Genomic DNA, 11390 nt, shown 5'->3' on the forward strand with positions numbered 1-11390 from the left:
TCAATTCTGTACAGATTCCAGCTGTCTTTCCATAATGTTGAACTGGGAGTCGGCGATGACGAATACGTGGCAGTTCACGTTGCCTGAGCCTTCGGCTTTCCTCTCGATTTCCAGCTGGACCCCGTCTGTACTGTTCACAATACGCTTGCCACTTCCATGAATGTCTTGGTCCGCCATGGAGCACATATCAATCAGAAGCCCGAAATGGTCTCCGGTGTAAAACTTTGACACATCCATGTGCTCGGTTTTATTTTTTTCCTTCACGAAGAAGCGTTGGGCCTCTTCCCACATGTCCTTGCCTTCGACGCCGTTGCTGTAAATCATGTTGGGCGAGCCGTTGATCGTGACGCTGACTTTCGTCAGATCCGGGAAGACGTATTTTTCTGAATCTCTTGCGCCATCAGCATACGGCTCTATGAACAGTAGCAGGAGGGCTTTTAGCGACCTGTGTTGGGCATCGATTTTGATGTTCTTCCTCGTGTCGGTGTCTTTTTTGAAGGTCACCACTTGGGAACGCAACACGTGGTCATAGGCGAACTCTTTTCCGCTGGAGTAAACGCTATGCGCCTCGTCTGCCAGAGTCTTGCTGCGGATCATCTCGTACTCGAGCTGGATGTTGGTCAGCTTGTATTACAGCTGGGTTGTATCGGAGCCATTGACCACATGTGCAGCTCCAGCCAGGGTTATTTCGAACGAGAGGTCATTGTAAAGGGCCTGGGGGTAGAAAACGCCGTGGTCGGTTAAGATCTGATGGTCCAGCCTGATCCGGTACTTGCTCCCGTACACCTCATTCAGCGTCGACGTCCGTGGTTTCCTTGTCTCCCGCGCCTGAGCGGATCTTGCATAGTTTCTCACTCTGAATCCCTTCGAGGATCCTGTTGTCTCTTTCTTCCTGCGAAAGGAAAAGGTCTTCAAAGATTTTGTAGATGCCATAGCCAACCGTGTCATGCAGGGGAGTGCCTCCAAACTTCACCTGCAGCCTGTCAACAAGCGCTCGCATGACGTTCTGGACGAGGAAGTTGTTGGCGTGCCCTCCAGAAAGGTCGATGTTAAAGACAAGCGCTAGCGAGCCCGGCACCAGAACCTCGTTCGCGTTCAGCTTGGGAACGTTAACGTACAGAGTATTGCCGGGATTGGCTTCAGTGCGGGAAAAGGTGATCCGCTTCACTGTGCGCTCGGCCTGCATGCCTTGTAATGTTTTTTTGCTGTACCTCGCGCGAAGGTTCTCTGGAACTGACATTGTATTAGCCGCCGGCGATAATTTCTAATTTGAAAAATAATAGGCTTGACATATATCGCTATGTCGGCGGAAGGCGAAGGAACACGCTTTGAAAACCCTACTTATGACCCTGACCCATACGGTTTGGGTGACGATGACGATGATGATGCAGGCGAAGATGCCAACGAAACGACTCCTTTTATCCCAGGAGAGTCGTCAACGCCACATGGGAAAGAAGAAGAAATTCCGATGCAGACAATGCAGCGCGAAAAAAGCGGGCTGCCTGCAACTTCTTATGTGGAAACCTCTTTCACCGGGGCTCAGACCCTGAGTGAACAAGCGTGGGTTGCTGCAAAAGATATCTACCCGGACATGAGCTCAAGCGAGCTTGAGGTTTCATACAGCTCGAAGGGGAAGCTCCAAGTCAAAATGTTCGGAGCTGGCAAAAAAACGTATGACCTGTTCACCAAAAACAGGAGAACGGGGAGAGATCAGATCAATCCAAACCTTTCAAAAGAAATAAAAGACGCTCTCGGGCCTTCCAAATACCAGAAGGTTCGAGAAATTACGTACGAAAAGCGGAAAGAGCTCAAAGAGAAGCAATACGAGGCTTCGCAGAAAGAAAAAAATAAAAAGGAAATGGATGAAAGGAGAGAAGCCGTGAGAAAGAAACAAGAACAGATTGAAGCTCTTGAAAATGAAGAAGGTCCGCAAGAAGAAGTTGACAAACTGAAAAGAGAACTGTCAAGTCTTGAAACACAACATCAAAAGGCAAGAAGCGCTTATGAGGGAAGTGTTCAAGCGGCAGAAGATAGATCAATATTAGAGGAAGATATTAAGGTGCTGGATGATTCGCAAGCGGTAGATGTTGCAGAAAAAGAAAAAGAAGCAGATCGTGAAGCTATCAAATCGATAAAGAGACGAAAAGAAGCCCTTGAGAATAGAAGGAAGTTTGAATTGGGAAAGTTGCTGGATAATGAAGAAACCGATTTCACCCCCGAACGGAAACAAGAAGCCGAAAGAAAGATTGCACCTATTGATCAGGAAACAAAACTACTGGACGAAGAAGAAAAAGAGTTCCAAACAGTACTTGGCGCGAGAAAGGAATACATGGAAAAAGAAATGAAACTTCTACAGATTGACAAAGAAGAACTGGAAAAGGCGCAGAAAAAAGACCTTGAGAAGATGAACGATAAAGACGCGGCGCCTTACGAAAAAGATGCGGCAGAAGAAAGAGTGAACCGGCGTGACGAAGAGATCCGTCGAGTCACTGCCCGGCTTGAAGAATTCCAGAGAGAAGCCGATGGGGAGAAATCTCTTTGGGAAAGGGTCAAGGAGATCTTCAAAAAATATGGCGTGACGTTGACCGCCATTCTTCTCGCCGCCGGGACTACAATCGGCGCTGTCATCGGGGTCCTCACCAGAGGTTTGAAAGCCACCGGCAAAGCTTTGGGGAACGGCCTCAAAGCCATTGCCGCGAAACTCGGCTCTCTGCTGCCCGGGCTGATTGGCTCGATTGTGAGCTTCCTGTTCAGAGCCGCCGGCCAAGTCGTCGGATTTCTGGCCGAACACACCTGGCTGCTCATTCTTGCCGCAGTGGCCTTTCTGTTCGATAAATATTTTAAGAAGCAGCGTTAGCTTACTGCCAAGCCATTAACAGCAACGCCGAAAATCTAACAAAACCGACAATTACCGCCGTTTTTTTAATTTCGTGTTGCGGCGTTTTGTCTGCAGCCTCGGGTGGCTGCGCTTGCTGAGTTTCGGTCGAAGCTGGTTTCCTGTGGGGTGGAACCACACGCCCCGATTCGGCTGTTGCGGCTTTGTGAATCGGGTTAGACGGGTGGCTATTGGGTGGGTTAATTTTTGACGGGCCGCCTGCCATGGGTTTGAGACCAGCTTTTTTTGTCTCCGGGTTTACCTCGTTATTCACCCCCAGTTTCATTCCGGAGACCGCCAGTTTCAGCTTGTTGTTGTAACCGATCGTGCTTGCGGTGTTGATTATCATCTGCGCGGGGATGAGCCACGCCATGGGGGCAACAGCGAGATTGAGCCTGACCTTCGCTTGGTCCAACGCGTGCTGGTACCTTTGCACGCTCGCGGCCAGGTCGGGCTGTGTGATCGCGTTTTCCATCAGCACCAGGAACTCGCTCTGGGCTTCTCTCGCCCGACCGCCATTGCCGAGAATGCTGCTGCGGACGTTGACTTGCGCGCCCAGGACACAGTAAACGAAAGCCTCGATTGACTGGTTGATTCTCGACAAGCCCGCCTGCGTCAAACCGTTCGCGGTGTTGGGCGCGAACCAGTCTGCTTGAGCATCTGAAGCGGCCCCCGGCTCGATATAATCGATCAAGTCCCCATTTATTGCTTTGCCGCCTTCATCGCTGAATTTGTTCCATCCCGGGTATTTATAGTCGGTTTTCGACGGGCCCACGCCTGACGCGTACACGTAAACGCTTCCCAGACCGTGGTTTTCTCCGTGCGTGAAGCGGAAATCGCTCGAGGGGGCAATGCCGAACTCGCCGCATATCCTTTTGTACGAAGCGACGTCGTAATGATTGTTGTACTGGTTGACCGTCGGGTCTCCGGGCAAAGCGCTCATGCTCTGAATTCCTCCCAGCTGGTACAAAATCCGCCTGACCGTGAAGTACACGTGGAATTTGTAAAAAGCTCTTATCTGCGGGGGGAGATCCATCCCGCTGTCAAAGATCTCGCGAGAAACTCCGCACCCCTGTGTCGCGCAGAAAACCGCGAAGTTGAGCTGCTTCGGCCAATATTTCATGTCTGGCCCTCCCAGCCAGCGTTTTGATTCGACTGCCGACGTGTGCCTGAGTTTGGTGTTTTGAAATATTTCTTGTAATTTCGTTGTGAAATGTTGGTCAGGCGTGACGTATATTTGGATTGGGGCGTTGAATATTTTTTTCAAACTTTGCGCTTTGCCGTCGAAAGGTACGGCAGGGACGGGCAAGGAAATTTTTGAGCCAAGCGGCGCCAGTTGGTAAGGAAAACCCCCGCTGTCTCCTAAACCAAGCGCTTCTTTTATTTCGGCGCTCCAGTATTTTCTATCTGAACCGAAGACGCTTTGAAACGAGTCTTCGCTTTCTTTGAAAAACACCTCTGCGGTCACGTTGTTTTTCTCGTCGAGCGTTGCTTGTGAGATGAACCGGCTTTTGTCGGCTTTGGGGAAGCGGTTTAAAAAGCTTGTCCACGCCTTTTTCTTCGCCGCCTCCGCTTTTTTTAACGCAGGACCATTCCACACATTCGCCATGTATTTTGAACACAATTTATTTGTTGAATATAAAAATGGTTGTTCTCACTATTGTCACGCAACAGAATGGAGAGACCATCTCTTTTGAAGAACCACTCCCAGGAGCAAGCTATGCCAGACTTTTGAGGGTTTCTTTTTTCAACTCGTGGCATAATCTGAGTCGTGTTGGCAGAATGTTTTTCAAAGGAACCGACGACGTGGTTGCATCATTGCCTCAAGGGCATTACAATGTCGAGAGCATTGTAAAAGAACTGCAATCCAGTTTTGAACGTTACAAGAAAAAAGGGAAATTGGTCTTGGAAACGAATAACCCCAATTCTGTTCTTAAAATTACAACCGCCGCTGGTAATGCACTCAACACTAATCAACCGAGAGAAGTTTCCGTTGATTACAGTTTGGCCAATTTTCTTGGAGTCGGGAGAAATATGAGGAAAGAGGAATATATCAAAAAGCTTAACAGCCCGAGTTGCTACTTTATCCACTGCGATCTCGTTGACTCAACAAAAACTTTTTGAATGGAAAGCGGTCAGACCTTCTTCCCAAGGTTGACGTCAGAGGAAAACCTTATGAAAAAGTCAGCTATAACATCGACTCACCGCAAAACGTTTTCCGTGACGCTTCTACAGACAAGTTCATAAACAGCATCACCTTAAAAGTTAAGGATGAAAATGGCGAACTCTTTGATTTCAAAGGCCTGCCGCTTCTTTTTGAATTAGAGTTAAATTAAATTTCTTTATATACGCAATGTCTTCGACCAATCTGTTGCCACCAAGCGCTCCGCCTGCCGAGCCACTATATCCGGTGGTGGCGGCAGAGCCTTCTCAAAATTTCCTCTTGCAGAAGGTCAACGAGATTTCCAATACATTGGCCGGCGAGGTCCACCACTATCGCCTCGTCGCGAAAAAATACAAACGCGCGAGAAAGTTCGTTAATTCGGGCGCCGCGGCTCCAGCGCTCTCTCGGCAGCGTTTTCCAGCGCGAGTTTAGGCTCCGCTCTGTCTGTGGTTGGCTTGCCGGCTGCCGTTCCTCTTGGCGGCGCTGGTGGGTGCTTCGCTCTCGTTTCGTCTGCGTTGATTCTCGCCGGCAAAAAGCTCGACTCGAAGATCAAGAAGCATCAAGAGATCACCACGCTCGCCGTTGCCAAGCGCGACACCGTCAACAGACTTCTCTCGAACACTTTGAACAACAACGCGGTGTCTTCCCACGAGTTCGACACTATCCTTTCGGAGTTTCAGCAGTACAATTTTCTGAAAGATCGGGTCCGGGCAAGGATGCTTCGCCAACCATCAACGAGAAAGCTTCCTGATGTTGATGTCCAAAAACTTGAGAAAGACATCCGCGGCAGACTTGAAGCCGAAATGATAAAAAAAATCACGAAACCTCCCGCTTCGAACTGAATTTCGAGCGAAAAAACACAAAACTCTCTCTTTGTCTTGTCAAAAACAGGTGATTGCGCTATTTGTCATGCCACATAAATAGCCTTGATCTTTCGAGAAGGTTACTCACTGACGCAGTCATGCGCGAAATAGGGAAAACCCCCCGATCAGCTGTTTCTTTTTATCGCTCTAGTGAAGTCTCTTTGTTCTACCGCGTTTCGTGCCCAATTTTTCCTCGAAAAAAAGTGAAAAGTTTCATTTTTATTCGCCAGGCCTAGAAGAAATACCCTATTCTAACAAACTGTGGGCAAAAAATTGAAATCCGCCTGTAAAATTCCTTTTGACTTCAACATTCCTGGTGGCTTTGAAAATTCCTGATCGCTTCAACTGAAGCCAAGAGGAATGCAACGAGCTTAAACTGAAGCCTTCAGGAATTCGCAACGGGAAGCTGTGTCGCCTCAACCCGAACCGCGTCATGAAAGCATTCAACAACTTCGCGTGTAATATCACGCACTTGTCTCTGCCACTCAGGCGTGAAATATTCATTCACGAGAAACGCTATCAAGTGAACACTGACAAGCATGTTTTTTTGGTATGCAAATGTTGCCGTGGATTTTTAAATGTAATTATTCAAACAGAGGTTAAATCGTCGCCGCCTTTTTCCCTAAAGCTCCCTGCCATAAAGGAACCACTCGTGCCAATTGTAACCATCCCAAGAGCATACTTTTAAAAAATTCTTGTGCTCTGGGCTGGCTTCTATAAGCTCCATCGGCCGGCTTAGCGATGCTTTATGAAGCTTTCCATCCCTTTCGAAACAGGGGAAACAACAACCCTCGAAAAAGTAGTCCGCATATTCAAAGCAAATAACCATCGGCACAATCTGCTGCCTGTATTTGCAGAAAGGCAGTTTAAAAATATTCTCGTGTACATTGGCCCACCCCATTTCATTTTTTTCCTTGATTTTTGTCGCAATGTACTCCTTGAGAATCATCTCACGAAGCTCTGGAGGGAGGCTTTGAATGGCCTCGGAAAGTCCACTAGAAGACATCGCTCTTCGGCTATAACCCCGGTTACATTTCTCTTACTGGTGTGTTTCGCCTCTCCGCCGCCACTCGTTTGGCTGGTCGCTGCGCGGGGTGCCTCGCCGGCCAGACCTTCTGCGTCTCGGCCCCCGCCAGTGTCGGGCGCGCGCTCAAGCTCAGCCGCAACGCCCGCTTCATCCTCAAAAACGGCCTCAGCGAGCCGGTCGATTTCGGCAAACGCTGCATCCTCTTCAAGCTCGCTTCAGCAGTTGAACTCTTGCTTCTCCTGTTCACCCATATCTTCTTCCGACCTCATCGTCTTCGACCCAAGTGTACTTAATTGGTCTCCCATCATTCAAGGCGTTTTTATTCCGATTAACAAAAAACGGATCTACTTTCACGAGCTCCCTTTTGGAGCTTATCGAATTGACGTCGCTTCGTTCGGCGAACCGATTGAACGCGACGTCTTTTCGGTCTGTAATTCTCCCGGCGTGGATTTTGAGATCGTGGCGCCTTACAGAACTGATGAACCTCGAGACAAGACCCTTATGTGGCTTTTTCGGAATCACCGTTATTTCGAGATTACTGGTTTTGGTCCTGAGGACTTCATGGGTTATAAGACTCTCAATGTGAGGTTTGCTTTGTTGAATACGGAGGATCCTATTCTCTGATGTTCTCACAGCGCTTTCCGCAGCTTTCTTTCCGACCCCGCTTCAGCCACCCGCACTTGTTTGGCGCTCGTGCCATCCTCGCTCGAGCGGTATACCAGCGGGCTAGCTTGTTTCTAACATACCGCACTCCTTTGTTGTTAGTTGTACCCCCGTGCAGCGCCGTCGCCGCAATGGCTGAGACGGATGATGCTTTTCTCTAAAAACTTTATGTTGTCGGCAAGAAATGATTCGTGATAATGATAATCACACAATGAACATGGAATTTTAAACCCATTGAACTCGGACCTCCGCATTTCAAGAACATTTCCCTCATCATCAAAACAGCGGGAACATTTCCCTTCTAAAGGACAGTCAGGATAGTCGAAACATATTATCAAGCGGGCTATCTGCTGCTTGAATTCGCAAAACGGCAGTTTTTTTAGATTTTCGTGTACTTTCCCCCACCCCATTTCCTTTTTTTCCTTTATTTTTATCGCTATGTACTCCTTGATAATGATCTCACGGAGCTCTGGAGGGAGATTTTGGATGGCCTCGGAAAGTCCACATGCAGCCATGTCGGCGCAGTATGCACTGAGCGTGCGCTTCTCCAATAGGAAAATTTTCTGGCGCACTTTGTATTTACAAGTGAAGGGCACATCCGCGGATATTGATTATGGACGATGGACCCGCTTTTTCATCAAATTTTACTAAAACGCAGCCACGGCTCTGGCGCACACAGCTCACACGGCTCTGGCGCGGCGCTCGCGGATCTGGCGCACACGGCTCTGGCGCAGCGCTCGCAGATCTGGCGCACATGGCTCTGGCGCAGCGCTCACGCGTTCTCGCACACACACATATAAAGTGGGGGTTCTGGTCACACAAAGCTCACACGGCTCTGGCGCGGTGCTCGCGGATCTGGCGCACACACAGCTCACACGGCTCTGGCGCAGCGCTCACACACACATATAAAGTGGGGTTCCTGGCCGCAACCGAACGCTCACAGTGAAAGCGTAACGCAACTCCGAATCTTCAGATGAGGAGTTGCGTTACGCTTTCACTGTGTGCGTGAGCGCTACGCCAGAACCCCCACTTTATATGTGTGTTTAGTTTTAAGTGAAATGAACACAGGCAAAAGGAACACATGCTCGGTGTCGAGCTTCTAGGCCGAAATATAGCCCCACTTTATTTTAAGACTGAATGAGTGGACGAGAACGCCTTAGGCGCATCGTGATTTTGAGCAACTTTGGCTCGATTTGCCGGAACCTGGGGGATAGTTTCCAATCTCGAGGACTCCAAGCTAACTCCTGATGCCCTTAGTTTTCAGTGAAATGGACACAGGTAAAACGAGCGCACGCTCGCTGTCGAGCTTCTAGGCCGAAATATAGCCCCACTTCATTTTAAGACTGAAAGAGTGGCCGAGAACGCCTTCCGCGCATCGTGATTTTGAGCAACTTTGGCTCGATTTGCCGGAACTTTGGTGATATTTTCCAGTCCTGAGGATTCTAAACTAACTCCTGATGGCCCTAGTTTTCAGTGAAAATGAACACAGGCTGAAGGAGCGCACGCTCGGTGTCGAGGTTCTAGGCCGAAATATAGCCCCACTTCATTTTAATACTAAAAGACTGGCCGAGACCGCCTTACCCGCATCGTGATGTTGAGCAACTTTGGTCGATTAGCCGGAACTTGGGGGATATTTTCCAGTCCCAGGGACTCTACAGTAACTCCTAATGGCCTTAGTTTTCAGTAAAATGGACACAGGTAAAAGGAGCGCACGCTCGGTGTTGAGCTTCCACGGCGAAATATACCCCCCCCCCCCCTCCTTCATCTTAAGACAGAAAGACTAGCAGGGACCGGCTTTAGCGCATCGTGATTTTCAGCACTTTTGGCTCGATATGCGGGATTTTGGGGGATAGTTTCCAGTCCCAGGGAACCTAAACTAACTCCTGATGGCCTTAGTTTTCAGTGAAATGGACATAGGCAAAAGAAGATCAAGCTCGGTGTCAAGCTTCCTGATTGAAATATAGCTTCAATTAATTTTAAGACTGAAGGAGTAGCCGAGACTGCCTTACGCGCATCGTCCTTTTGAGCAACTTTGGCTTCATTTTCCGGAACTTGGGGGATATTTTCGAGTTTCGGGGACTCCAAACTAACTGCTGATGGCCTTAGTTTTTAGTGAAATGGACACAGGGTAAAAGAGCGCACGCTTGGTGTCGAGCTTGTAGGCCGAAATATAGCCCCGCTTCATTTTAAGACTGAAAGAGGAGCAGGGACCGCCTTATGCGCATCGTGCTTTTGAGCAACTTTGGCTCGCTTTCCCGTAACTTGGGGTATATTTTCCAGTCTTGGGTACTCTAATCTAACTACTGATGGCCTTAGTTTTCAGTGAAATAAACACAGCCAAAAGGAGCGTACGCTCGGTGTCGAGCTTCTAGGCCGAAATATAGCCCCACTTCAATTTAAGACTGAAATAGTGGCCGAGACCGTCGTGACGACCATCGTGATTTTGAAAAACTTTGGCTTCATTTGCCGCAACTTGGGGGATACTTTCCAGTCCTGGGGACTCTAAAGTAACTCCTGGCGGCCTTAGTTTTCAGTGAAAAGCACACAGGCAAAAGAAGCGCATGCTCGGTGTCGACGTAATAGGCCGAAATATAGCCCCACTTCATTTTAAGACTGAAAGAGTGGCGGAGACCGCCTTACGCCCATCGTGCTTTGGAGCAACTTTGACTCGATTTGCCCGATCTTGGGGGATGTTTTCCAGTCCTGCGGACTCTAAACTAACTCCTGATTGCTTTAGTTTTCAGTGAAATGGTCACAGGCAAAAGGAGCGCAAGCTCGGTGTCGAGCTTCTAGGCCGAAATATAGCCCCTTTCTATTTTAAGACTGAAAGAGTAGCTGAGAGCGCCTTAAGCGCATCGCGATTTTGAGCAACTTTGGCTTAATTTGCCAGAACTTGGGGGATATTTTCCAGTTCCGGGGACTGGAAACTAACTCCTGATGGCCTTACCTTTTAGTGAAATGGGCACAGGTAAAAGGAGCGCAGGCTCGGGGTCGAGCTTGTAGGCCGAAACATAGCCCCACTTCATTTTAAGACTAAAAGAAGGGCCGAGACCGCTTTACGCATATCGTGATTTCGAGCAATTTTGGCTTAATTTAACGGAAATTGGGTGATATTTTCCCATCGCGGAGACTCTAAACTAACTCCTGATGGCCTTAGTTTCCAGTGAAATGGACACAGGAAAAACGAGCGCACGCTGGGTGTCGAGCTTCAAGGCCGAAATATAGCCCCACTTCATTTTGAGACTGAAAGAGTTGCCGAGACCACCTTACGCGCATCGTGATTTTGAGAAACTTTGCCTCGATTTCCCGGAACGTGGGGGATCTTTTCTAGTCTGAGGGACTCTAAACTAACCCCTGATGACCCTGGTTTGCAGTGAAATGGACACAGCAAAACTTTTTGAACGCTTACTTTCGCGTTTCTGGTCCAAAATATATAGCCCCATTTAACTTTAAGACTCAAAGCGCAGCAGAGGCCACCTTGCGCGCATCGTGATTTTGACAAAATTCGGCTCGATTTGCCGGAACTTGCGGGATATTTTCCAGAGCCGGGGACTCTAAACTAACTCCTGATGGCCTTGCTTTGAAGTGAAATTGACAAAGCAAAACTTTTTGAACGCTCACTTTCGCGCTTCTAGGCCGAAATATAGCCCCACTACACTTTAACAGTCATAGAGTAGCCGAGACCCGCTTGCGCACATCGTAATTTTGACCAACTTCGGCTCGATTACCCGCAACCTGGAGGATATTTTCCCGCTCCGAGGACTCTAAAGTAACTCCTGATGACCTTGATTTGCAATG

General features: G+C 48.6%; 1 protein-coding gene and 2 pseudogenes across 1 annotated transcript; 1 reads left to right on the top strand and 2 right to left on the bottom strand.

The window, feature by feature from the left end:
- LOC149101442 (uncharacterized) lies at positions 1-1240 on the bottom strand (annotated as a pseudogene).
- A 1321-nt stretch (positions 1241-2561) lies between these two features.
- Positions 2562-4969, bottom strand: LOC149101443 (uncharacterized). Its single transcript, XM_089276362.1, has one exon. The coding sequence runs from the start codon at positions 4482-4484 to the stop codon at positions 2859-2861; it is 1626 nt and encodes a 541-aa protein (XP_089132488.1). The 5' UTR covers positions 4485-4969; the 3' UTR covers positions 2562-2858.
- Positions 4970-5228: 259 nt separating this feature from the next.
- LOC149101444 (uncharacterized) lies at positions 5229-5959 on the top strand (annotated as a pseudogene).
- The last annotated feature ends 5431 nt before the right edge of the window (positions 5960-11390 follow it).

Source organism: Orbicella faveolata, unplaced genomic scaffold (genome assembly GCF_042242905.1).
Source record: "Orbicella faveolata isolate gen_17 unplaced genomic scaffold, um_ofav_v1 contig_4, whole genome shotgun sequence".
Taxonomy (NCBI): domain Eukaryota; kingdom Metazoa; phylum Cnidaria; class Anthozoa; order Scleractinia; family Merulinidae; genus Orbicella; species Orbicella faveolata.

Bases quoted from the DNA above. Each gene is read 5' to 3' on its own strand.
- LOC149101443 (XM_089276362.1), bottom strand. From the start codon at position 4,484: ATGGCGAATGTGTGGAATGGTCCTGCGTTAAAAAAAGCGGAGGCGGCG.